Genomic DNA, 27,305 nt, shown 5'->3' on the forward strand with positions numbered 1-27,305 from the left:
CGGGGGGGGGGGGTTCCCGCGCAGCACGCGCGGCCCCGCCGCTCCCGCGCGCGCCGCCCCCGCCCCCGCCCCGCCGCGCCCGGTGGCGGTGTTGGGGGGGGGGGAGGCGGCGGCACCGCGCTGCCGGCTCGGTGGGACCGGCGGGGCCGCGGCGGCGCGGGGCTGAGCGGCGGCGGAGCGGGGGGAGCCGCGGAGGGTGGCGGGGCGGGGAGGGGAGGGGGGGGCGCGGCGAGCGATGGACGAGGCCGGGCCGGCGCGGAGCGCGGAGCCGCCGGCGGGGCTGAGCGCGCAGAAGGCGCTGCAGCAGTGCGAGCTCGTCCAGAACATGATCGACATCAGCATCTCCAACCTGGAGGGGCTCCGCACCAAGTGCGCCGCCTCCAACGACCTCACGCAGAAGGAGATCCGCACCCTGGAGGTAGGGGCCTGCCGACCCCCCCCCCCCCCCCCCGCCGCCTTCCCCGGGCTCCCCCGCGGCGCTGCGGTGCGGCCCAGGGAGGCTGCGCGCGCTGCAGGTGCCCCCCGAGGTGGGGCCCGCACCCCCGGACCCTGCTGCTGGGGCTGCCTGGGGGGGACCTGGCCCCCCCGGTAACCCCCCGGCCCGGCCCCGGCCCTACAGCATCCCCCCGGCCTGGCCGCATCCCTCCCACCGGGCTCCTGCCTCCCTGTCAGGCTGCGTCCCCCCGGCCTGGCTGCATCCTTCCCACTGGGCTCCTACCTCCACCCCAGGCAGCATCCCCTCCAGCCCACCTCCATCCCCTCCATCCCCCCCCAATCCCCTCCAGCCCACCTGCATCCCCCCGGCCTGGCTGCATCCCCCCAGCCTGGCTGCATCGCTTCCACTGGGCTCCTACCTCCCCACCAGGCTCCTACCTCCCCACCAGGCTGCATCCCCCTCCCCTGGCCTGGCTGCGTCCCCCCCATCAGGCTGCATCCCTCCCACTGCTCTGCATCCCCCCAACCCCATAGCACCCTCCCTGGCCTGGCCACATCCCTTCCACAGGGCTCCTACCTCCTTGTCAGGCTGCATCCCCCCCCAGCCTGGCAGCATCGCTCCCACCAAGCTCCTACCTCTGCCCCAGGCAGCATCCCTCCAGCCCACCTGCATCCCTCCCACCAGGCAGCATCCTCCCGGCCTGGCTGCATCCCCCCAGCCTGGCTACATCCCTTCCACTGCTCTGCATCCCCCTGCCCTGGCTGCATCCCTCCCACTGGGACCCTACCTCCCTGTCAGGCTGCGTCCCCCCAGCCTGGCTGCATCCCTCCCACTGCTCTGCATCCCCTCCAGCCCACCTCCATCCCCTCCAGCCCACCTGCATCCCTCCCACCAGGCAGCATCCTCCTGGCTGCATCCTTCCCCCATTGCTCCTACCTCCCTCTCAGGCTGCATCCCCTCGGCCGGGCTCCAGCCCCCCGGCTCACGGGAGCCAGGCCAGCATCCTCGCCCCCGGTTCCTCCGCCATGGTGGTGCCGTGCCTGCTCAAACCCTCCAGCCTTCCCCGGCAGCGGGGGGAGCCCCGGTGGGAAGGGGAGGCTTTGCCGAGCTGCGGCCTCAACGCTGCCGAGGGTGAAGGCAGCCGGGCCGTGCCAAGGGAGCACCCGACGGATTATTTATGTTTCATAGGTGGGAAAAATACATATAAGTAAAAGCTGCCGTGTGGGGCCCTGTCTGTTGTAGCCCCGTAGGAAGAGGTTCCTCTTGGGGTGTGCCAGGACCCACCTGGGGATGGATTTGGGGTTCAGCAGGAGGTTGGCAGGCTGGGATGGGCAGGCTGGGATGCCCGGGGTGAGCATGGTGCCGGGACCCCGGGGAGACGCCAGCGGGGCCGTGGTGGTGTGGAGGTGGCTGACGAGGAGCCGGGGCTGTGGGTGGGGGCATTTCGGAGCCCTGCTCTGCTCGGGCCTTTCGGCTGGTGCTTTCTAACCTGGCTGCTCTCACCAAGAACCCAGGTGTGGTGGCACGGCAGTTCCTGTGCTCAACCCTGCTGGGGGTCCTGTAGCCCCTCTGCGGGGTGACTTTCGGCTCTGGACTGTCACCGAAACGCCCTGTCCTGCTGCTTTCGCTCCCGAAGGTCCCGAGCGCTGCGGGAGCGAGCGGGGCATCGCCGTGCCGCTGCTGTGCCACTCGCAGGGGCATCTCGGCGCTGGGGTGCAGCTCCCCGCTCTGCACCCCTGGCACCGCCTCGCGCCGCGGTCCCGCACCGATCCTGCCGTCGCCTCTCCTCCATCCAAGCCCTGCCCCACCCCACCTCTCCGCGCGAGGGGCTGCGGGCTCAGCCTGGAGCTGTGGGTCCACGTGTGGCCCCGGAGCAACCTCGGAAGAGGGATGAGGTGGTGGGGATGAAGCAGGAGCGGTTTTGGGGTGTGCAGGAGACTTTGCGAGGGGCAGGCAGGCTCGAAGACCCCCCAGAAGAGCCGATGCCCGGAGGTGCAGGGCTACAGAGGTTTATCCCCTGTGCAGTGACCTCCTCGTTAGGGTCAGCGTGGCTGAGGAGTTGCTGACGAGTTACTGCCTCCTTCCCACGGATGGGACCGAGGGGAGGCGAAGAGCGTGGTGAAGCCATCCCGGTGGGATGCTCCTTCCCGGCGCCCCGCGACGGCGCGTGGGCGAAGCAGCGTCCTGGTGTCACTGGGGCAGCTCAGCCCGGGCCGGCTGCAGGGTTCGGAGGTGGCCGGGGTGGACACTGCCCCATAAGTCGCAGGGAAGCATCTCTCCAGCCCCTGTGGATCGTGCTGCACCCGCCGCGGTGAGCCCCGGCATCGCCTTCCCTAAAACACCCCCAAACCGGGCTGCTGCCGCGTGTCTCAGCCGCGGGCATCCCTGCTGACGCTCGCCCGTTGCTTTTCAGCACCGAAACGGGGTGATTCCCAGGCAGGGAGTGACAACGGATGAACTCGGGGCCGGATTCCCGCTGCTGGCACGTCAGGGTAGGTCTGGAGCGGCTCCACGGGAGCCCGCGGCTCCCGGCTGCCTTGTCCTGGGTCACCGCCAGCGTGAGCAGGAGCCGAGCTCGGCCCTGAGTCCCTGCCGCCACCGCCGCGTCCCAAGGACGTTGACGCAGACACAGAGGCCCCGCTCGGAGCTTCTGCCCTTCCCATCTGGCGGCAGCAGAGCCGGGCCAGGCACCGGCGAGGCGCAGGGGATGGTGGCCGGGGACGGGTGGGTCGGGAGGGCATCTCACCCCGAGCGCCCCGGGGAGACTCCGCATGGCCCTCGCATCAGCGCGAGGCTGGAATAAGATGGGTGAACCCACGTTTTTTGGTTAATCCTCATACTCTAAACCCTGATTTTGCTGGATTAATAGAAATTTTTCCGTTCTTTTTTTTTTAAAACCACCTCAAGGTACACCCCAGGCCCCATCTGCTGTGGTTGCGCGGGGGAGCCGGTACCAGCACCCCGCGAGGCAGCATCCTTCCTTTGGGATGGGTACCACGGGCTGCAGCCTGCCTTCCGCGGCGCTCCGCGGGGCTGGGGGGCTTTTAAGGCTCGCTTACACCTCGGGATGGGCTCCAAGGCAGCGGCTGGGACCGAAACCCCGACCAACACCGCTTGGGGTGGCAGCAAATCTGGGGCTGAGCATGGTCAGAGCAGGAGGGTGGGAGCTGCGCGGCCGCCCCCGTTAGCCCTGTCCGGTGCCGCGTGGGCGGTGGGGCTTTATGCCCTGTCTGAGCGTGGCAGCTGGGCTCTGCAGCTCCACGTTTGGGTTTCGGGGTGTAAATACGGAGGAGGGGTGCTGCTACCTGCCTGTTTGCCGAGGTAAAATCAAGTAGGAAAAGCTGCTCGGTCCTGGGTGGTTTTTCCGTCTCTCCTGCGCCGTCTTGGTCTCTGTGTTACCCCAACGGGGTCAAACCCTCGTCCCATTTCAAAGCGTGTGTCAGGGCTCCCAGAAAGGGCCTCCAAGGGTAATCCCGGGACCAGAGATTCCCCCTCCATGCTCCCGCTGGGAAGGGGGAACCCTCCTGGGATGCTTTCGGCTGCCGCACAAACACGGGTGGGGATGGGAAGAGGCACGTGGGGAAGAGCCGTGGCCATTCCCAAACTTGCCCGGTCAAAGGAGACGCTGTCCCAGCACTGGGATTTTCTGTGTGGGTTCTCTGGTGTCTAATACTGTGGGTGAGCACAGCACACATCGCTCTGGGCTGCATCCTCCTGGAGAGCCAGGCATCCCCAGGGTGCTGGGTTGAGCCATTTCGGCCCCTCTCCTCCCAGAGAGACCCCCGGGGAGCATTCAGCAGCGCTCAAAATAAATGATGTGCAGAGCCAGAGATGGCACATGAGCCTAGCAGGGCCTGGAAAGAGCCCTGAGAGGGGAAAAATATAACCGTGGCGAGGAATTCCCCAACCCTGGGGTGCTCCAGATAGCGCTGAAATAACGAGCCCCTTGGTAGGAGCCCGGGGAAGAGCCGCCCCGGTTGCGGCTCCGCGCCGTGGGGACACGGCCGCTGTGGCTGGGGCTGTTTGGGGGCTCAGAACCACCTCTCCACTCGCAGCACGAAGGCGTTGGGCACTGGGTATCCCGACGGGCGCGGGGTCCCTCTCGACGGCTCGTCGGTGCGTGGCCCGACCCGTACAAGGTTTAATTAACTTTCCCATCGCGCTCCCGCAGGTGGATTTTCCGCCGCCTCTCCCCGGTCTCCAGGCAGGGCTCGGTGCCGTCGTCTCCAGCACGGCTGACGTCAGGGCGGGCGCAGGGTGCTGTGCCGGGCAGGGGGGGTACAGCCACCCTCCTGCTCCCTGGAGACCAGCTGCTTCGCTCCCGGTGCCTGCGCGGGGCGGGGGGAGCAGCCGCTCGCCGCCGGGTTGGGTCTCGGGGCGAGGGGAAATCCTGTGCGGGGTGACGGGAGGAGGCTGGAAACCCCCATCGGGGTGCGGAGGGGAGAGAGGGGGTAGGGTTGGCACGGGGGTGGAGGGGGCTCCAGCTCTGGGTGACCCCAGACACCCCCCCTGAGGGTCACTCGGGGTCCCAGGGGTGTGATGTGGAGCGGGGACATCCCTCCTCTGCCTGCCCACATCCCCGCGGGCAGCAGGGACCTGCCGGGGTCTTGTTTTCCAGCAGAAGGTCTCTGCCTCGGGGAGGAGGTGGGGGGGGACCCAGGAGCTGCTGACCCCTCGCCGTGGCCGAGGGGAAGGGGCCGCTTGTGGCTTCACCCCCTTTTGTTGGAGCATCTCACCCTCCCTTACCCCCCCCGCAGTGCTGGAGGCAGGGAGAGGTGCTAGAAAGGGTGCAAAAACCGAGCCCCAGCTCCAGGGGAAGGTATATGGGCCCCCCCACAGCCCCAGCAGCCTCCCCAGTTGGACCAGTATCCCCCAAACAGCGAGCACCCCCCGTGCTGCCGGCACTCCGACCCCTCCGCTTGCACGTCCAGGGCATCCCCCTCCCATTTCCCAGATGGGTAAACTGAGGCACAGCAACGCTGAGGGGGGTTGTGCGATGGCAGGGGCGCAAGGCAGGACGTGGCCTTCGCAGCGGAGCAGCGTTTAGGCGGTGGGGAGGGCTGAGCGGCGGCTCGGGGTGAGCGGGAGCGTCTCGGCAGCCGTGGGACGGGGCTTTCCCCGCGGCACGGGGCCGTCGCGCTCGCTTCCCTTGCCAGCCTCGTCGGCGAAGCTCTCGGCAAAACAAGAAGCACTTGTGGGCTTTGCAGGGGTTTGCTGGGCTCGTTTTCCTCCAGGCTTGAGGAGATACATGGGCCAGAGCATCAGCCCACACCTGGGGGCAGGGGGGGTCCCATCTAGGTCCTCGTTTGTGCTAACGATGGGCCCCTGCGCTCTCACAAGGGCTGGGTGGGGTGAATTGCTCCCACCTGGAGCCTGGAAATTAAAGTACCTCCCTCCACTTCCCCCATCCCTGCCCTGTTCCCAGCATGTCTCTGCAGGGTGGTGATGGTGATGGTGATGGTGATGGTGATGGTGATGGTGATGGTGATGGTGATGGTGATGGTGATGGTGATGGTGATGGTGATGGTGATGGTGATGAGGGGGGGGGGGGTGGCGGTGGCGGTGGCGGCTCCCCAGTCTCCAGCTCCATCCCTATTTCAGGACCCTGATTTTAGCCCTGGAGAGGCTGTTGTGGCTCTGGCATTCCCCTGGGATGGAACAGCTGAGGAGCAGGCTGGTGGGGATGGAGGTGATGTTTGTAGGAGGGGTTTTGCTGGTGTTTTGCTGTGGTTGGGTGTGGGGAAGGGTTTTTTGGGAGGGCAGGAGCTACCCCTGTGCGCCTTCGAGGTACCTGCTGCTATTTTCCCTCTGAGGGCCTGGGCTGTGTTTAGGATGCACGGTCGGGGCTGACCCTGAAACCTTTCCATGATCTGTGTTAGGAGAGGGGTTTTCCTTCAAAAGCAGCCCTGGCCGCTTGGCAGGGTGGTGCTGAGCCCAGCCAGCCCCGCAGGGCTCCCTGTGGCCACCCCGGCCACTTGCTTCGTTATCCCCGGCTCTCTTTTGGGTATTAATTTCCCATAATTAATCTCTGTGGCAGTTTGCCAGGTCAGGAGAAGCTGCCTGGTTGAGATATCTGGCTCCTGGAAGAGCTGTCACCCTCTCGGGTGATGCTGGTGGCGATGGTGGTGGGTCATCGCAGTGGGGACTCCCAGTTTGCAAGGGGACGGGGACCACCAGCCATCGCCGCTGGCTACCACCGAGGGAAAGGACGGGGAGAGAAGCTCTCCCAACCCCTGCGATGCTGTGATGGGGTTTCTTCCCTCGTCTCTCCATCCCAAACCATCGCGTGTTTTGCTCATCTGGTTTTGGGGTGAGCAGGGGCACAACATCATCTAGCCCCGCTGGCGGGGGGGAATCACCCGGCGGGAAAAGCAGGAGCAGGAAACCCCAGCGGGGTTCCAGCAAGCCGGGCTCTGCCCTGTGCTCCTGGGAAGGGAGGGCAGGCGCTCAGCGTCTTTATTTTGGGAGCTGTGGGGCTGTGGTTGCTAACGCGGTGTCTTTGGCCTTGGCGGGGGGGATGATGGTCAGCGGAAGGATAGGGGGGTCGATGGCTCCGGTCACGCGATGCCTGTGTGTCCTCTGTCCCATCTCCTCATCCACCCACTGTGGGGTCATAGAATCACAGACTGGTTTGGGTTGGAAGGGACCTTAAAGGCCATCTAGTTCCAACCCCCCTGCCACGGGCAGGGACACCTTCCACCAGACCAGGTTGCTCCCAGCCCCATCCAACCTGGCCCTGAACACTGCCAGGGAGGGGGCAGCCACAGCTTCTCTGGGCAACCTGGGCCAGGGTCTCACCACCCTCACAGCAAAGAATTTCTTCCTCATATCTCATCTCAATCTCCCCTCTTTCAGTTTAAAACCGTTCCCCCTTGTCCTGTCACTCCATGCCCTTGTCAAAAGCCCCTCTCCAGCTTTCCTGTAGCCCCTTCAGGCACTGGAAGGTGCTAAAAGGTCTCCCCGGAGCCTTCTCTTCTCCAGGCTGAACAGCCCCAGCTCTCTCAGCCTGTCTCCAGAGCAGAGGGGCTCCAGCCCTCTGAGCATCTCCGTGGCCTCCTCTGGACTCGCTCCAACAGCTCCGTGTCCTTCTCATGTTGGGGGCCCCAGAGCTGGACGCAGCACTGCAGGGGGGGTCTCAGGAGAGCGGAGCAGAGGGGCAGAATCCCCTCCCTCGCCCTGCTGGCCACGCTGCTGGGGATGCAGCCCAGGACACCGTTGGCTTTCTGGGCTGCCAGTGCACGTTGCCGGTTCATGGTGAGCTTCTCGTCACCCACCACCCCCAAGTCCTTCTCAGGGCTGCTCTCCATCCATTCTCCACACTCCTGGGTCCCCGGGGTGGTGAGGGCATCCCCTGAGCAAGACCCCAGCGCTGAAGCAGGAGGGAGTCTTGCTCAGAACATGGAGGAGGAGCTGAGAAAGGGCTTTTTTTTTTTGGGGCAAAAATGCCCCTCTTGGACACCCCGCTTGATGCCAAAGGGGCCCTTGGCTGCAGAAGGTTGCCAGCAGATAATGGGGGATGTTTTGAGGGCAGGAGGGGCTGTGTGTGCCCTGGGGATGGGGCAGAGGGAGGGCAGAGCCCAACCTGCCAGCAGTCACCCCATCCCACGTCCCCTTCCTGCCATGGGGTGGGCTGGGGGGTCATGGCAAGGCGTCCCACGGGGCTTTCCCCTTCTCTTCCAGAGCAAGCTGGTCAAGTACTTCAGCCGGCAGCTGTCGTGCAAGAGGAAGGTGGCTTTGCAGGAGCGCAATGCCAAGCTGGAGGGCTTCCCCCAGCTCCTGCACTGGTTCCGCATCGTCGACATCCGCAAGGAGGTGATGGAGGTATGGGCTGGGCTTGAAGTTTGGGATCTGGGGTGGGCTGGAGGGGAGGGTGCTGGCGCTGGGACCAGAACAGAGGGACCAGGTTGTTTTACTGCATGGAAAAATGCTGCAAGCCCGTGGTGCGACGTGCTGGCCAAGGTCACCCCACAGCTCTCCACCCACCAGTGAGGACATCCCATTGCTTCTCCCAGTGAAGGACATGGGTGCCAGGGGCACCTTGTGGGTGCTGCCCCCCACATCAGGGGTCCCTCACGTCGCTGTCACAGCGTGGTGGTGCTGTGGGCATGTCACAGCAGCTCTGTACCACGTCCTGGGCTCCCTTTCAGGCCTCCTTTCAGGCAGTTGTAGAGAGCGAGAAGGTCTCCCCTCAGCCTCCTTTTCTCCAGGCTAAACACCCCCAGGTCCCTCAGCTGCTCCCCATCACACTTGTGCTCCAGACCCTTCACCAGCCCCGTTGCCCTTCTCTGGACTCGCTCCAGCCCCTCAAGGTCTTGCTTGCAGTGAGGGGCCCAAAACCGCACCCAGGATTTGAGGTGCGGCCTCACCAGTGCCCAGTACAGGGGGACGATCCCTGCCCTACTCCTGCTGGCTACACTAGTGCTGACACAAGCCAGGATGCTGGTGGCCTTCTTGGCCACCTGGGCACACTGCTGGCTCATAGTCAGCTTGCCATCGACCAACTGATGCTCAAGCTCTGCCCTGTGGGTGTTCATATGGATTGAGATGGTTTTGGGTCTGTGACCCAAATGGGGCAGCAGGAGGGAACAACTTCTTATCTGTGTGCCCCGAGGTGCTGGTTCAGAGGATGCTCCAGGGTGGTTTATTCCTCCCTCCTCACTCCTGCCCCGTTCCTCCCTGCCAGGAGATCGCCCCGGGGCAGCTGAGCCTGGAGGAGCTGCTGGACATGACTGACGAGCAGGTCTGTGCCACCGTGGAGAAGTTTGGGGCCAACAGCGAGGAGTGTGCCCGCCTCAACGCCTCCCTCTCCTGCCTCCGCAGCGTCCACAAGTCCGGTGAGTCGGGTACCCTCGTACCTGGTGGCCGGGTCCCCTCGAGCCAGTTGTGGTGAGTGACGCTGTCCCCGTTGTGGTGACACCGGGAGCACGGCTTCTGCGTCCCTGGGAGATGGCCAGGTACCTGCTGCCCGCAGGGGACATCTTTGGTGCATCCCTGTGGCTTGGGAGTGCGTAGGGGGGACTCCCTTCTCTGGGAAGTGATGAGTTGTTAGTTCTCTGCAGGGAGGCTTTGCCTGAGGAGGGTGCAGCACTTCTTCCAGTGTCCCCCCGACCCCTCTTGCTCGCAGGAGCACGCCAACAGCCTCTGGAAGAGCCCCTGAGACTCAGCAAAGCTCCTGCCCCTCGGCCTCGCTGCATCCCCATCCCCAAAACCCCTTGCCAGGGCGTGCACAAGCCCAGCTGTCCCTTCCCCCGGCGGTGGGTGCATGGGTGCCTCCCCGGGGGATGCTGGTGGGTGCCCTGGGGATGTGGGGGGTGCTGAGCTGGCGGGTCCCCGGGCGGTGGCAGCAGAGCTCCGTGCTGCAGAGGTGCCTGCATGAAGCAGGAGCTGCTCTGGCTTCAGCTGCGCTGGCAGCGTGGGAGCAGGGCGGGGGGCTGCAGCGTGGCCGGGTTTGCGTGGGGAAGGGGCTGAGCCAGGCAGTGGGTCACTGTGGGTCCCCTGGCACCCTGTCCCGGGCCAGCCCTGCCCTGCTGGGTGCTGAGCTGAGGGCTCCCTGCTTGGGGCTGCTGGTGGCAGGGTCTGACCCGAGAGTTGGGGGGGGTCTTCTCCACGTGTGTGCCCCCCAAGGAGGGACCCAGCCTCACGTCCCCGTTTGACCGTATCCTGCTGGCACGGCTCTTCCCCGTGGGGTGTGTATGGGCAGCAGCAAGAAGGGGGAGACATTATGGGGGGGGATGTTCCCTTTCAGAGCAGCTGAGGGGAACGGTGAAACCCTGTTTCACAGTCTAAACCCCCCTGCTGTCCCCTTCCTAAGGGCTCCCTTCCTGGTCCCAGTCTGGGGTGATGGTCATGCGCTGGTTTAGCTGTGGTCCCTGCTGGGAGTCCTGCCCTGGCAGGACCCTTCTCTAGGTGACCCCGTCCTGCCAGACCCCCAGGGTTTGAGGACCCCAGACCCCTCTACCTGGCTCCTGTCCCCTCTCAGGGGCTCCTCCAACGTAGCTGCATCCCAGGGGCTGGGGGAGATGGGATGAGCCTTGGTGGGATGTAGCTGCTGGGCTTTGCAGGTCTGAGCAGCCCCTGGGGACAGGAGGGGATGGGGCTGGCGATGAGGAGGGTGATGTGACATGACTTCAACCAGGGGCGGCTTTTGGGGACCAGCGCTGTCCTTGGCACAACACATCCTGGGCAGGGGGTCCCAGCTCCTGCCCTGGGGGGGACTTGGCTCGATCCACCCGTTGCGGTCACTGCGGTGTCTCTGGGTGGCACGGCATGCCGTGGCACAGCACGATGGGGACGGGGATGGTGGCACAGGGCCCTCGCCACCGTGTGTGCCAGAGCAGTGAGGTGGGGATGCCCGGCGAAGGCTCTCAGCCTGCTCTTTGTTCAAACACCTTTGACTTTTAAAGCCCCTCGCAAACAACTACAGCTTTACTGGCCGTGCTGGCTCAGCCCAGCCCCTGCGTCCCCTCTCCGCTCGCTCGGCCGAGGGAGTTCCCACCCGTGCTTTGGGGAACCCACGCGAGCTTTTGGCTCAGCAGCTGCGGTGAAGATGCTCAAAGATCTTCTGCTCCCCTGGTGGTTTCTGGCTGGCAGAGATGGGAGGGGACTGGGGGGCTGTGGGGTTCTTGCTGCTTGATTTGCTTTTTAATGGGGCGGGTGATGGGGCTGCCAGCCCGCCCAGCGGGACGTGGCGTGGTGGCCCATTGGGTCCCCGCGGGAGGGAGTTGGCTGCTATCCAGGCACTGCGCATCGTTCGCCCTCCCCAGCGCTCTGTTGAGCTCCATCCATCACCGCACCGTCCCTGGGGGGGCTGCGGGCTGGGCTTTGTGGCAGCAAGCCTTGGGGACAGGGAGGGGACAGGCAGCTTGGGGCACCTCGGAGCCCCTGCCAGCCCGGAGAGGTGCAGAAGCTCCCCTGGCAGCAGAGGAGACCAAATCTCCGTGAATTTCCAGAGGATTTGGGTGCAGAAACCTCTCAGATGGTGTCACTGTATCCCACCAGCTGCATGTCCCCTGCCTCTGCGCTGGTGTTCCCCTGCGTGGCAGAACCTTTGCCAGGTCAAATGGCCCCGTCTCTGTGGTCCCCCCTGGGAGAGGGGGAGCACAGCCCCTGCCCCTCCTCTGTGAGTGGGGAGATCAGAGCGGTTGGTACCTCTGGCCGGGTTGGGGTGAGATGCTCACGAGCTGCCCCAGGCTGAGGTTGGGTGGTGGGAGCAGATCATCCCATCCGGCTTCTCAGGGCTGGGTCTGAGCTGCACCATGGTCCGGGCAGCGCGTTTTGGTGGGCTGTGGGGATGGGGAAGTGGCAGAACAGTCCTGCTGGTACGTTGGTAATGTCCCCAGTGCTGTTGGGGACACCTGGGACCAAGCAGTGATGGGGCTGTAGCTCTCCCATCTGGGGTGCACTAAGGCAAGGCCATGCTCCACCCCCCTTCCACCCCCCTTCCACCCCCAGCAGCTCCCTAGCTGCTGGCTGGCTCCACATCTCGGTGACCGGCCACCAGCCTTGCTCTATCTGCAAGCTTGGGCAAGGAAGGTCTACGCCAGCTTTGAGAGCTGACCTGGCTCACACAGAACCTGGCAAGCGTATGTCCCCTTGGTGTCCCCTTGTCCCTTGGGGCTCCATCCAATGCACCACCAACCCTCCATTGAGGTTTCTTGAGATTACCTGCTAGAAGTGTTGCCTTGATCCTTGCAAGCCCCAGGAGTTGTGTTACACCTGGCTGGACCCCACCGGGTTCTCAGGAGGTTTGCACGGCCCCGAGGAGCCAGTTGGGTGCTGGGTGGGGGGGGGTTGGAAAGCACCCCAGGATGGCAGCGATGCTGTCTCAGGTCCATTGGGTTATTGCAGCCCCTCCAGAAGGATCCCCAGATGTTCCATGCTGCGATGGACGGGGCTTTTTATCGGCATTTTATCTCCTCGTAAACCAAGAGATGGTCCTAGACCGAAAAAATAATTATTGAACAAGTTGCTGCCGTTTTAAAACATCGTGTAATTTCTTTGCGCGTGCGGTAGCGGTCGATTTCTAGAAGCCAAGATTAGTCTTAATAAAGCAGGAATGAGGTACAGTATTAACCTTTTCCATCAATCTTTATTTATTGAGTCACTAATTAGAGACATCTAATTTCCCAGGCCAATTTTGCCTGGGTGTGGGGGCTGGGGAGGAGGAGGAGGGAGGAAGCAGGATGCTGTTTTATCACTTAAATAGCAATAAATTTTGCCAGAACGGGGTTTGATGGTGGGGAACAAGCCCCTTCCCCAACCGAGCACCCTGGGGGCAGCTCCAGCAGCAGGGAGAAGCCCCGGAGCAGCTTATAAACCAAAAGCACCTTATATTTATCAAATATAGTGTCAACCCTCTATTAAACCCCTGTTTTATTGTGTTAACGAGGCTGTATCGGATTTCTCTCGGCCACGAACCCTTGCGCCTGGCAGCGGTGTGTTACGAGCAGCCGAGGCGTCGGGTTCGAACCTGAAGCGGGATTAATTGAATATTAAGTGTGAGCTGAGCTGCAGATCGAGGAGTCGCTGGCGTGTGACTAGTGAGTTACGTGTGGAGGTTATTGGCTGTCTGATGAGGGGAAAAATGAGCCGGAGCTGAATATTTATGAGTCGGCCTGGCCCTGGGAGGGCTGCGGGGTTCAGGTCACCCGTGTCCCCATGCGGGCAGAGATGGGGCCGAAGGGCTGTTAGGAAATCAAAGCAAAACTGGCTATTCGGTTTTTGGAACAGGAGAAAAAACAGCTTTTCTGGTGATGTTTTTCACTGAATCAGTCAGGTTGGAAGAGCCCTCTGGGATCATCGAGTCTAACCATTGCTCTGACACCACCATGGCAACTAGACCAGGGCACTAAGTGCCATGTCCAGTCTTTTCTTAAACCCCTCCAGAGATGGTGACTCCACCACCTCCCTGGGCAGCCCCTTCCAATGGCTAATGACCCTTGCTGAGAAGAAATGCTTCCTAATGTCCAACCTGAACCTCCCCTGGCGAAGCTTGAGGCTGTGTCCTCTTGTCCTATTGCTGGTTGCCTGGGAGAAGAGGTCGACTCCCACTTCACTACAACCTCCCTTCAGGTAGTTGTAGACTGCACTAAGGTCACCTCTGAGCCTCCTCTTCTCCAGGCTAAACACCCCCAGCTCCCTCAGCCGTTCCTCGTAGGTCAGACCCTCCAGACCCTTCACCAGCTTGGTCGCCCTCCTCTGGACTCGCTCCAACACCTCAACATCTTCCTTGAAGTGCGGGGCCCAGAACTGGACACAGTTTTCCATCCCTCCACATCTCTTCATCTCCGACCTGCATCCCGACAGCAGGTGCTCCTCTCCACCTCTTCCCAGGAGTTTGTTTTTTGGTTGATTTTAGTGGAGTGGCTCAGAAGAAGCCGATTCCCCTACGGAAGCGCGGTGGAGCGGAGGAGGCCGAGCTGAGCGGGCAGGCAGCGGCAGCACCCAGGGCATCCATCGGGCCAGATTTGGCACAGGGGAGCATCTCTCGGTGGCAGCTGGGACGTGGAGAGGTGACCCGTGGGGTTGGATGGGCAGTGGGCGGCCGTAGCTGATGCTCATTTCGATATGCAATTAATATTTGTTATTTAAACAAAATAAATAGGCTTTTACAAGGGAACGAGCAGCCTCACGGCACCGTCGTATCTCCTCGAGCGGAGTGCTCGCTGCCTGTGAGCCACCGTGTGTCAAAAAGCCATTTTCCCAGCTTATCCCGGGTGTTTTTAGCCCTGATGCACCCACCAGCCCTGGCCCGGGCTATTTTCCCCTCTCGAGCACATCCATCATGTTACGACGTGGCTGAGCGTCCAAGGGGACGTGGCAGCCGCGACGCCGGGGCCGAGCTCCGGGTCACCCGGGGTGGGGAAGCAGCCTCGGCTCTCCTTCGTTAACTACTGCTAATTACTGCTGGGGGTGGGAGCGTGGGGATGTGGCTGGGCCCACAGCATCCGGGCAGTTTTGAGTTATGTAAATCTATGCGTGCAGAGCAACCAATGGGGGAGCACCTTGATTTGCATACCTGCATGCTGATTTGCAGATCCCAGGGTGCGGGTTAATTAACCGGCGGGGTCAATGGCTTGCGGGAGGGTTTAATTCATGGCGAGGCTTTCCTGCAGCAGGGGTTTTTTCCCTTAATCAATTAAAACAGGAGGAAGGGCGTCCGCTTTTTATGAGCCTCTCGCTGGCTCGAAGCGCTTTTTGTAGCAGCTGGAGAAGGAGCTCTAAAAGCAGCTGGATAGGCCTTGCTTTTCTTTTTTTTAATTGTTTATTTTTATTTTCTGCTGTGGGGGAATGATTCAGGAAAACTCCTCGTCCTCCTTTTCCTCCTGAGTATTTTTTTTTTCAATCCAATCCTACAGCTTTCATTTCCAAAGCCCTTTTTCTCCTTTAATTTTTCATCTGGAGCTTGAAATAAGATGTTCCCCTTGAAAAAGCTGGGGAGAGAAGAGGCCAGGCAATTAATAACGGAGAAGGGCTGGGGAAGGAGGCTTTGTGAAATAAAGAGATTAGGGGTTTACGTTGGTTTTCTTAGGGGAGGCAATGAAAAGGAGTTGGCAAAGGGACCTGAAATTGGGTCCATCGCTTTGGCGCTCTGAAGTTGCTGCCGACAGCCCTTTGCTCACCCCTGCGCCAGCGGAGAGGAATAATTAGAAGCCCCAGTTAATTACAGTCCCCCTCCTTTATGCAAATGGCACAGCTGGGTGGCACGGGGTGGGGTTTGCAGGGGTGAGATGGGGGCATCAGGCAAGGGGTGTCCTGTCCCCGTTGCCATGGTTTGGGGGGGTGGTGGGGAAGCTGGGTGATGATGGGAGGGGACATCTGGGGGGGCTCAGGAGGTGGGGAGATACCTGGGCTGAGCCCCTCTGTCACCCTCGCAGAGCACCTCTCTAACCCTCGCAGAGCTCCTGGCTTTGCACGTGCGTAGCGCAGAGAAGTTTCTTGGCATTTCAGAGTCGGGGTGACGCGGTGCCGTGGTGGGGACTGTGTGGCTTCTGTCGCGCTGCATGGCCGTGTCCCTGTGCTCTGTCGCAGGTGGGAGCCTCTCCAAGCAGGATTGGACCATCCAGTGGCCCACGACGGAGCCGGGGAAGGAGAACAGCCCCGGGTGCCAGCCCGAGCCGGGGCAGTGGGGCAGGACGCACCTCTCGCAGAGCCCCAAGGTCCAGCCCAAGTGCGGGCAGCATCACTGCCACGCCGGCTCGCCCCACGGACCCATGTACACCCACGTGGACCGCCTGACCGTGGAGGGTCACCCGGGCTTGTGCCCACCCGTGGAGTCTGGCCACCGCTCCCTGCCGCCCTCCCCACGCCAGCGCCACGCTGCTCACACCCCGCCGCGCACCCCCAACATCGTGACCACCATGACGCCCCCGGGCACGCCGCCGCTACGACGGAGGAATAAGCTGAAGCCCCCCGGGACGCCTCCACCCTCGTCACGAAAACTGATCCATCTCATCCCCGGCTTCACCGCGCTGCACAGGAGCAAGTCCCACGAGTTCCAGCTGGGGCATCGCGTGGACGAGGCGCACACCCCCAAGTAAGTGGGTGCTCTGGGGTGCCGGTATGTGGTGGGGTGGTGAACCCCATCCCAGCTCCTTTGGAAAAGTGCTTTGGTCCCTCAGTGTTGGGGGTCAGTGTCTTTTTTTTTTGAGCTTTGGGGTAGAAAAGCCCTTTGCAGCTCTAGCAGGCAGTGGGGATGCTGCTGCGTCGGTGTCTACTTTGTTCCCCTGGGACATAATTTTGGGAGTGTGGGGTGGATGGGGAGCACTGAGGGGCTCTGGGACCAGTGCTCGGCGAAACCCCTGCGTGCTGGAGCATGGCCGTGGTGGCACGGGTGGGTTGGATGGGGGGATTTGGCAGCTGCAGCATGGGGATGCACGACCCGGCTGTGAGAGCCGCATGTGGGTATGGGTATGGGTACATGTGAGAGCGGGATGGAAAGAACCATCTTCTAGCTGAAACGTGGCTATTTTCTACACCATGCTTTGTATTCTGGAGATCTTTTCCACCCTGATGGTGTTTGCAGCAGGGTCTCCAGGCTGCCCATGCCACGGCTCCTTCCCGCTGCTCTTGCTCTGCGGCTCCATTGCCGGCAGAGGTTGCTGCTGCTCAGGGAAAGGGCTCCCCGGCACCCACACGCTCCCTCTTCATCTCCTTCTGGTCCTTTTGGTGGCCGTGCTCAGAAAGCCCTTCTGCTGCCTCAGTGTGGGGGTGGCAGAGGGGACCGCTGGCCGCCTCGGGGCATCATCTCCTCTCCCCGAGGATGGGTTGGGATGGAGCATGGCTGGTCCCTCCCAGCCTCCCCAAACACGAGCCCCAGGACAAACTGCACTGCTTATCCTCAAATTTGGGCTTCTTAGAAACTAAGGCCATGCCAGAAACCTGGGCAGAGTCCCCTGAGGAATGTGATGGGCACAGGGGAAAGCCTGGGTCCCCTGACACAGCAGCGCAGACCCTCCTGCCCAGCCCTGGAGGCAGCCGTGATGCTTAGGCAGCTCCGGCTGGGGCATGTGAAGGGTTAAAATCTGCTGCCTGCACGGGGTACTCCCGGCTGCCAGACCCCCGTCTCCCCCTGTTTGGGCAGGGGCAGGCTTTGGGGTGGCAGATGTGTCGGTGGCCGCAGCATCGTGGTGTCACTTGTTTCCCCGTCGTGTCCCCGGGGCTGCGGTCGCTGCACAAAACGAGGGCGATCGTCCTCCTCCCCCAGGCTGGGAACTGGCAGTCTCTGAAGGCTTTTAGCTTTGGGAAATGAATTTATTTCAGCTGGACGGTGCCTTTTGTAAGGCCGCCCTCCCCCTCGTGCTCAGGCACCGGGAAGTCGTATTTGCTCTCGTCTGTCCCCAGCACCTCTGCGTTCGTACTTTTATTTGCGTTTCAGCATCTGATCCAAACTCTTCCCTCAGCCGATGGCGCAGGTCCCACCGAGGGCAAAGCCTTTGGTTGCCCCGAGCCATTTGATCCCCACCGTGGTCACCCTGACACGGATCTGGGGCGAGGTTTGGACGTGGGTGTCTGGACCTTATTCCAGCACACCCTTTGGGCAGTGATTCCCCGACCCGGCCGGGGGTGGGGTGCTCGGCTTTCCTGAGAGGGGGAAAGAGGAGGGGAGGGCGTGGAGAGGGAAATCATAAACAGGGTTTGCATGAACGTGGTCACGTCCCCTCTCCCTTCATCGGTCTCCCACAGAATCCCAGAATCAACCAGGTTGGAAGAGCCCTCTGGGATCATCGAGTCCAACCATTGCCCTGACACCACCCTGTCAACTAGACCATGGCACTAAGTGCCGTGTCCAGTCTTTTCTTAAACCCTTCCAGAGATGGTGACTCCACCACCTCCCTGGGCAGCCCCTTCCAATGGCTAATGACCCTTGCTGAGAAGAAATGCTTCCTAATGTCCAACCTGAACCTCCCCTGGCGAAGCTTGAGGCTGTGTCCTCTTTTCCTATCACTAGTTGCCCGGGAGAAGAGGCCGACTCCCACTCCGCTACAACCTCCCTTCAGGTAGTTGTAGACTGCACTAAGGTCACCTCTGAGCCTCCTCTTCTCCAGGCTAAACACCGCCAGCTCCCTCAGCCGTTCCTCGTAGGTCAGACCCTCCAGACCCTTCACCAGCTTGGTCGCCCTCCTCTGGACTCGCTTCAACACCTCAACATCTTTCTTGAAGTGTGGGGCACTCCCTGCCCAACCGCATCCCGTTTGCCCAGCATCTCTGGTGCTCCCCCTCCCAGCGGTGCTGGGCGGCTTTAATTCATGGTTAGTGAATTAACAGAGGAAAGAGAGAACCGACATGAACAGGGCTCTGTTGTGCTGACACCCTACCAGGGGTTCATCGCGTTGACGCAGAAGGACCCAGGCTCCCGAAAGCCTCTTGGAGAACCGGGGAGGTTGATTTTCTCTAATGGCACTTAATGATTTTTGAGGAGGCAACCGCTAAATCCTGCTTACTAATCCCATTAGTGTTTCGGGATAGTAATTAGTACATTAAAGAGGCAGCTTCTACTTTTTTTCCCCCTTTTTCCCAGCAGAGCCTGCTGAAGTTTTAGCTGTTTATGCTGTGAAGTTTTAGCTGTTTATTAGCCCGGATGCGGTGGCTAACACTTTGCCTGGCACTGATAAAAAGTGGCTTTTTGGGGCTGTTATCAGCTAATTCTGATTTTATGGCCATGTCCATGTAATCCACACATATTGTAGGGTAGGTTGTTTTTTTTTTAGCGTCATAACTTCTGTGGCGTCCGAGTCCTCTGTGGTCTCTGCAGGAGGGAGGTTTCCTGCTGACCTCAAGCATGAAACGGAGCTCATCCCTGAAAAATGATTTCAAGCCTTCTCTGATTAACCCCTTCTGGTTTTACCTGGGCCAGTGGGCTCTTGGTTTGCTTCAGATCGTGGCTTTCTGTTTCCTGTATCGTGTCCCAGCATGGAAAGAGGTGCTAGACCTGGAGAGCTGATAGTCTGGGGATGCTGCTGGGGACCCCAAATGCTGTGTGGGATCTCCTGGGGTGATTTTGGGTCTAGATTTACTCCCATACTGCCTCTTTGCAGACCGTTCTCTGCTGGGACCCATCCGAAACCATCCCAAGAAGGAGTTTGGTGTCCTTCAGGCTGATTTATCTCCTCACCTGACGTGTCCCATCTCAGGGTGAAATGGGCTCTGGGGAGCCAGGGATGCCCTTGGCACAAGCAAGACTCTGGGCTCTCCCTCCATGAGCTGTGGGTCAGTATCGATGGAGGGAAGCTGTGGGGGTGCTATGGGGCTGCCCCCACAGATTTTTTCTATCTCAGTACAGGCACAAAAGTAAACCACCTCTGTACATCTGGGAGAGCAGTAGCAGCGACCAGGTCCTCTCTGGAGCAATGCCACCACGTACCACTCGACTCTTGATAACAGCTCATAAGTTTGCTTGTGTTTTGGAGCTTATTTCTAGGGTTTAATCCATCATTTTTGTACGCCAAGACCTTCTGAAGCAGGGGTTAAATTCTTTGAGCTTACAGCCTCCGATTTTCCTGCACGGAGCCTCCAGCTGTTGACCGTAACTCCGGGGTACGGAACATTACTCCTAAAAAGATCCCCTGGCTTCTATAAATCCACAATCCATAAACATCTCATGAGTGGTCTTGAAACGGAAACAAAACATTTAGAGTGGCTGATAATATAATGCCCATTTAATACCTCATGAATTCCACGGGCCATTTAAATCTTTCACGGATTGTTAATGATTGTTCATCAGCAAGGAGTCAGGAAAAAAACAAACTCTGAATGCAAGGTCTTAAAAATACATTAGTTGGGGAACAAAAGTCAGGCTAGTTAAGAGCGAGCTCAAGAGTGTGTGTTAACCCTTGGAAGGGTGCGTATAAAATAACCCTCTGGAGGCAGGATCTGCCTTGGGGTGTCCTGCCCCAAAGCGGTGGTTGGGTGGTCCTCATCCTTAGACCCATGCAAAGGGGAGGTGAGCCCAAAAGCTCATCTGCTTCCCAGTTTTGGTTCTTTTTACCGCTCTGGTGTCTGGCCAAATTCATGAACTCCATGGCCTTCAAAGAATAGCCTCCAGCAAGCAGCTGGGGAGGGAGGATCAGAGTGTATGGACGGTGAATTAAAGCAGTGTGACGTGACAGAGCTGGGCCCCGGAGGAAATGCTGAACGTGAAGCAGCTGCTGGAGAGGACATGCAGTTTTCGTGGTGTACCTAGGTCAGGTTTGGGCTGGGAGGAGGCTCCTCCAGCTCAAGGCAGCTGTATTTGGGTAAGTTTTCAGTGAAGCCTCCTTACCCTGTATCGTTGCAATTGCATTCAAGGCATGGATGCAGATGGGGGTAGGTGTTCTGGTGGAAAAGGCTCTTTATCCAAAGCCTTATGATGGTCATCTTCCTCACCTTTAGCCTTGGTGATGCTGAGGCTGGCTTTTGGTAATGGTTTTGAATATCAAGATGACGATATCCTGGATGGATGAAGTCAGACGTGAAGTTCACATCTGATCTGGTGATAGAGCACATACCTGTTTTATTCTTTTCCTTTTCCCTTGTATTATTTCCAGCCCCGAACCAACTCTAAATCGACACTTTCTCTGTTGTGGGGTTGTTTTTTTCCATCCCACGTAAGAGAGAAACCCCTGAGAACAGGGTATCTCCTGCAGCACTTGGCCAGGTCTGGTGTAGGATCCTACTTAGGGCATCTAGGCAGACAGGTGAAAGACTGAGTCTTAGACTTGCAGAAACCTAGGACCAGAGGTGGTCTTCACCATCCCCCACCAGACCTAGCAGCCTGCAGTTAGACTGTCCCTCAGAGTTAATCATCTAAGCTGGTCTGAAATGCTACTGAGTGATAGGTCATTTATTCTGCTGCTCTGCAACCTTTATGATAATGATGTTTTCCCTTCTATCAATTCCAATCAATGCTTCTACCAGGTAGATCAATTATTTGATATTCTGCGTGGGCTGGATTCGAAAGAGTGGCATCGAGATAGCCCTTGAGCCTGGTGTCTCTCTGACATTTCCCAGGCTTGGAAGGGCAGGTGGGCTCTTGGCGTTGGGGATGAGCAAGATTGATGTTTGCAGAGCAGGTGGCTGCAGCAGGACATGACCAACATGTGCAAATAATCCATATGTAGCATCTTCAGCGTTGTGTGGTGTCCGAAAATGTAGAGACCAGCCTGGTGCTTCTCCAAGGGGCAGAGCATTGAAATGTGGGGGTTTGGAGAGCGAACCGAGCAGCATAGCTCGCTCTGCTTCCAAATAATCTTTCTGATTAATCTCGGCGCATTTGATGGTGAGTCAGGGCTGTGGAGTTTTGCACAGGTCCTGGATTGTCTCCAGCTCTCTCAAAGTATGGTCTGCACACCGTGTCTTGACAGTGATGGGTAGCCTCCGTAACAAACTGGCTCTCTGCTGCAATTATCCCACCGCTCTGGGCTGCGGTTCTCCTTAGGTGTGTCATTAATGTTAATTACTGCTGTGGTATTCCATCAAGAGGAGCAGGAGCTTTAACATGCTTGGAGGAGAAACTTTTCACCGTGTCCTTTAATGAGAAGTTGAGCCTCCTTTCGCCACTTTGAAAACAGAGAGCGTGATTATGAATTTAGATAAGGATTAACATCTCAGGGGTGTGGTGAGAGGTGGCAGAGGTCTCCTGCTGCTGGCACCATTGCCTGATTTGCTGCCTCCATGGTGTCCACATGGGAGGGGAGGGCACGGTGAGGGCAGATGCTGTGGGCAATGTCCCAGGATGATGGATTGACCACTGTTGGTCATGATAAGAAGACGTATTTGAGCTCTTCTCAGCCCTCTCTTCTAGCTGTAGCTATGCAGGAAAAACATGAAGCAGCTCTTCTGTCCTCTTCTTTGTGGCCCAAGAGGTTGGTGAGTGCATTTCATCACCATCCTGCAAGCCCCCACTGACCCACTGCTGTGGCCAGCCCAGCACCCAGGCAGGTGATGGGTTGGCCAAGCACTCCGGTGGCTTTCTTAGCAAGAACAAAATGAGAACTGAGAGCGCAGGGAGAGCAGGCTTCCCCAAAAGCCATGAGGCTGCTCTGACTTCTCCTTTTCAATTAAAGAGCTGCCCAAGCCCACCATGCTTCAGCAACCTCAGATCCAGAGGCAGCCTGCAAGCAAGCCACGGAGAGAAATTGCCCCAAGCCTCTTCTGAGATGGAAGGTTTGCAGAGCTGTGGTTAGTGTAAGGAACCTCCACCTCAGGGCTTTCCAGCCACGGGCAGTCCACGCTTTTCCCCCCAGTGGTGTAATTTTTTGAGAATTGTCTCCCCAAACAGGTCCAGATGTGTGCACGGGTGCCTGGGCCATGCTGTGTGTTGCTCTTCTCGTGTTGAAGCAAGTGGCGTAGGCAAGCGCTTGAGTTGATCGGATCCATTTTCTTAGTTGGGTTTTGCAAGCATGGAGGTGATGGTGGCTGGGAAATGGAGTCTTATACCGATGGAGGGCTCTGTGGTCTTCAGCCCACTCGTTCCTTTCCTATGAGGACAGGCTGAGAGAGTTGGGGTTGTTCAACCTGGAGAAGAGCAGGCTCCGGGGAGACCTTATTGTGATCTTTCAGTACTTAAAAGGGGCTTATAAGAAGGATGGGGACAGGCTTTTTAGTAGGGCCTGTTGCGATAGGACATGGGGTGATGGTTTTAAACTAAAAGAGGGGAGATTCAGACTAGATGTAAGGAAGAAATTTGTTACAATGAGGGTGGTGAAACACTGGTGCAGGTTGCCCAGAGAGGTGGTGGATGCTCCATCCCTGGAAACATTGAAGGTCAGGTTGGACGGGGCTCTGAGCAACCTGATCTAGTTGAAGATGTCCCTGCTTATGGCAGGGGGGTTGGACTAGATGACCTTTAAAGGTCCCTTCCAACCCAAACCAGTCTGTGAGTCTATGATTTGCTGGGGGAAAAAAATGCCCGGAGCTGGCCTGCCTGGCTGGGGTTGTGTTGTCTAGGGATGGAGAGACCCACTCCTCTGGGTGCAAACGAGGGACCCCCCGGGGCTGAACTGGGGTGGAAATGGCTCCAGCAAAAGAAGACTCAACCTCACCATGGTTGGCTGACCACAGCCGGTGGTGCTCATCCACCACCGCCCTTGTGTGTCCCTCAAAGAAACGTCAACGGTGGAAACGAAGGAAACAGAAAGGGCTTAATGAGAAACAGGACCTGCTTCAGGATCCTGGCAATTAGCTCCTCAAGCTCGTTCCACGCAGCAGCCTGCGTCTGCTCCGAGCATCGTTCCTGCAGCACCGTCTCGTCGGCGCACGAGTCCTGGGAGGGGAGGGAGGGGGGAGGAAAAAACCTGTTTGGCTCGAGCTCCCTTCAAAGAATTTCCCAGCTTTATAATTTGCAGCCGTAATAAAAAGTTACGCTTTGTGCTACGAAAAGAGAATAATAGATCAAGTAAGGCTTGAACCTTAAAATTCAGCCATCCAGGGAAGCAGGGACAGGCACTTCAATAAATATTTAACTGTCGAGGCTTTGATATGAAGAACCTGTTTTTCCTCTGGCTGGAGGAGGGGGGGGTTGTTGCCTCTTACGGTAACGAGGAGGATAAACGTAACGTCTGGAGCGTAGTCTCTATTTTTTATTTTTTTAATATCAAGCTAGTATTGCATGGAGCTGCTTCAGATCTGGGTGTATAATGAAGGAATTTCATCTCCTCAGACAGGTTCAAATAATCCACTGGCTTTACCCGTGTGTTTGCCTCGAACCCTGCAAGTGCCGAAGCGGCCGGTGCCGTCCGTGCTGCGCGGGGAGGGACGCGCGACAGCACCGAGATGCTCTGCGTTTATTCTCAGGCGTGAAAGGTGACCTGGTGCCTCCTTTTCTGGCTCTGATGCCTCCAACCGTGGTAGTTTTGGTCCAAACTCCCCACGTCTGTCGGTTTGGGGATGCTCGTGCTGCTTGGCCAGGGAGGTTGCCGGGATTTTTGTGGGTTTTTTGGGAATCCTTGAAGAAAGGAATAGGGTTTCCCAGCGCCGTGCCAACACGGGGACCCAGCAGGAAGGGAACAGAATGGGCAGCTCTTCTTGCATTAAAAAAAAAAATGTAAGAGCAAATATATGGGGTTACCCCGTTTTTTTGTCATTGCACAGGGGTGCTGCTTGCTGGGGCCGGGGGTGGCTGCCCGGTGCGGCCGGGCAGAGCCTTGCAGCCTGCCGAGGCACGAGGGAAAGCACTTTACCTTCCCCTTCCTCTGATTTAATACAGAATATCATGCAATTAAGGCAGTCAAAAGGCCATAAATCTCCCGGGCTGAATCCTGACCGAGGCTGTTCACTTCAGGCCAGGCGGCAGCGATCTTTAATCCTTCGCAGAGAGCGAACTGAGATGCCGATGAGAGGATGGTTTTTTCTTTCCACCCTATTTCCCTTCCTTTAAAAGAAACGCTCGCGTTAAAATTGCAGTGTGCTGGAGAGGAGCAAGGCGGTGAATAAAACATAGCCTGGTGCAGCCGGCTGCGGGGTCAATCCACCTGTTTCTGCTAAATTTTAAATTTAAACCTCTTAATTTTTCTAATTACAGTGCTGTTGGTAAGTGAGAACAAGTGCCTGCTGAGCAGAGAGTTACTTACCCGATTTCCATCTTTTATTTAAGGCATATTTAAGATATGCCACTGAGGTGTGGGGGGCTGGTTGGTGTGTCCCCTTTGGGGTGGCCCTGGGCAGAGCCGTACCCTGGGAGCACCGCGGGGCTGACAACTCCATGACCGTTGCACCTCTGCTCCCCATAACATAGAGGTTTCCCCCCGTGCCCGTCCTCGTACACCGATTTCTGCTTTCCCAGCTGGCGAATCACCCAGGACCCCCCCAGCTGGGCACATCCTCACCGGGTACCCTACAGCATCCATACCACCCCTGCATCCCATTTCAATCCCTGCCCTCCCGCCTGGCTTTGATCCATGTCGAGCCTCGCTGGGGCTGAAAGGAGTGACGGGCCCTTTGTCCTGGGTGTCTGCTCGTGTTTTTCACCGCCTGTTGAAACCCTCTGATTTTTTTTTTCCCCCAAAGCCGGTGATAAGCGTGTGACTGATTCCCCATAGCAGGCGGGGATGAGCCATTCACTCTGGATTGACACCTAAAGGGATTTGCATTAAGCACTTCAAGCTAACTGGGCTATTTTTTTTTCCTTTTTTTTTTTTTTTTTGAAAACCATCATCATATATTGAGCAAATCCTTGCATGAAATTATGTCCCTTATAGTTGGCATTTACCTACCTGGGTGTGGAATTGCTCCCAGCGAGCAGTGTCGGCTCTCCCGAGCATCCATGTCAACCTGCAGCAGAAATTAGCCCTGATGCTCCTGAGAAATCTGTTTTTTGGGGTCTTGGGTGGGGGTACTGTGTCTGGTGTCCCCCCAAGAGGTGCATGGGGAAGGCAAGGAGAAAAATAAGGTTTTTTCGGGCCATGCAGAGGGTTAGGGGATGGTGAGAGGTAACGGAGCAACTTCTTGCAACAGGGATGGAGCTGGGGCGAGGGGACCGGAGGGTCCTGGAGTGGCAAGAAAAAAATAGTTGGGGTGTTCAGATTTAGGGGTCTGCTCCGAATCTGGTGGGCAAGGAGCCCTTGTCCTTGCGGTGGCACCTTTCCTGCCATCCCTGGGGGTGGCAGGGGCTTGCCGTAGTCACCCCAGGGTGTCTCCTAGATGTTGGGGGGCTTCAAGCCTAGACACGGACTGCTCGTGGTTCTCTTTGCTCCCCACAAACCCTTTAAAGCCAAAATAAATAATAACCGGTGTATAAGTAACTCCCTGCTCCCCCCCTGCCCGGCGCTTCGCAGCCTCCCCCGGCGCGGGCTGAAGGCTCATTTCGGCAGTTGTCCAGCTGTGACTGGAGGAAAATGGTCCTTCCCGGGGGCTGGGAGGTATCGCCACCATCTAAATAACCCCTTCGCGAGCCGCGCCGCGCTTTCCCTTCCGCCGCCTTGGCTTCTCCAGCGGCGTTGGGGTGTGATCGCTGGGATGTTGTAGGGGGAGCGATCGCCTTTCCCCCCCACCAGCCAAGCACCTGAGAACTTGTCAGCTTCTGGAGAGGTCTGAAATGGTGCTTAATGGGGGGATTAGCGTGGTTCCCCCCCCCCCCAAGCAGTGGAGCGAGCTTGGTTTGTGTCGTGCGCTGGAATTTGCTGGTTCCTTCTGATCCAGCCGGGGTTTGTTTGTCTGAGATACCCAGCAGCGAGGTCCTGGCCCCCCTTTCCAGGACGGGGGTCTGCTGCTGCCTTGGGGCTTTATCCCTATGGAAAATTGAATTAAGCTGAGGTTCTTCCTTGTTTTTTTTTAAAAAAAATCCCCTTTTTTTGCTTTTGCTGTCCTCGCTGGGTTTGGGAGCGTGGTGTGGGGGGTGACGCTGGCACAGAGGAGGGGGCTCCTCCTGCCCCTGTGGTGTGGGGTCCTGTGCTGGAGGGTTTGGGCTGGGAGGACCACGATGCATTTCCAGCACACGCTTTTTCCCTCCTCTTGTGTTGCCAGCTTGGGTAAATGAGGAAAAATGGAAATATTGGCCAAAGATGGGTGAAATCGCTCTCAAAATCTGGACGTTGAGGCTGGCAGTGGTTAGGAGGTATGACCTCCTCCGCCCAGGAGATTTACACCCTTATCCCCACTTATTGCCCCAAAAGCAAAAGACCTTTCACCCCCACAGCAGAAAAAAACTGATTTAGGAGCAGCTTAGTGCTTGTGGAGGAGGAAAGGTTTTTGTGAGGGGCTGGGTCAGTGCAGCCCCGGCTGCGTCTCTCCAAAGGGTGGTGGCCGTGTCCTGCACCGGGCTGGCACAGTCACTGGCCAAAGCCCGTCCCCTCCCAAGTCTCTAAAAACCCACTTTTACCGTGTTTGACTCTTTTTGCACAAGCAAATGTCCCCAAATGGGGCTTGTTTTGCAGGGCAGGGGGGGTTTGCTCTGTGCCCTGCAGGCACCCCGGGTGCCTTGTCCCCAAATCAGCGGTCGTGGCTTCGGGGCTGCTTTGGGGTGGCTGAGAGGAGATTGCAGAGAAGCAGAGGAATTGCGTCGCTGCTTGGGATGTCTTTGCAGCTCGTTGTTTGTGCCCTCGGCTGCTCGCAGGACTTGTTCTCCTCCAGCTTTTGGGTTATTTCCTCTTTCTACCTTCCTCCACGTTGCCTTCACCAGAGGTTTGCTCCTGGATGCACCACCCGCCCGTGCACAATGCTGGGATCCCCGCTGCCAGTCAGGGACAAACCCAAGGGGAAGCCAGCAAGGGGACAGACGTGTCCTCTACAACCCGGCCACGTGCTTGCCTGGACTCCCCCTGGGTGCTGTGGACCCAGTGGCCGTATCCTGCCCTGGCAGTGCGTTCACATGGAGGGGCAAGCTGCCATCTCAGCCTCTTCGAGCAGGACTCAAAGCTTCGGGGAGCACCAAGTGCTTGTGTGCGCCCGTGGAGGT

At 58.8% G+C, this 27,305-nt stretch overlaps 1 protein-coding gene across 1 annotated transcript in view; it reads left to right on the forward strand.

The window, feature by feature from the left end:
* The first annotated feature begins 235 nt into the window (after positions 1-235).
* KSR2 (kinase suppressor of ras 2) overlaps positions 236-27,305 on the forward strand; it is an 81,267-nt gene continuing 54,197 nt past the window's right edge. The window contains exons 1-4 of the mRNA XM_068412929.1: positions 236-418; positions 8,117-8,257; positions 9,120-9,270; positions 15,467-15,971. Coding sequence (XP_068269030.1) covers positions 236-418; positions 8,117-8,257; positions 9,120-9,270; positions 15,467-15,971 — 980 coding nt within the window. The remainder of the gene's footprint in view (positions 419-8,116; positions 8,258-9,119; positions 9,271-15,466; positions 15,972-27,305) is intronic.

Source organism: Nyctibius grandis, chromosome 14 (genome assembly GCF_013368605.1).
Source record: "Nyctibius grandis isolate bNycGra1 chromosome 14, bNycGra1.pri, whole genome shotgun sequence".
NCBI classification, from domain to species: Eukaryota; Metazoa; Chordata; class Aves; order Nyctibiiformes; family Nyctibiidae; genus Nyctibius; species Nyctibius grandis.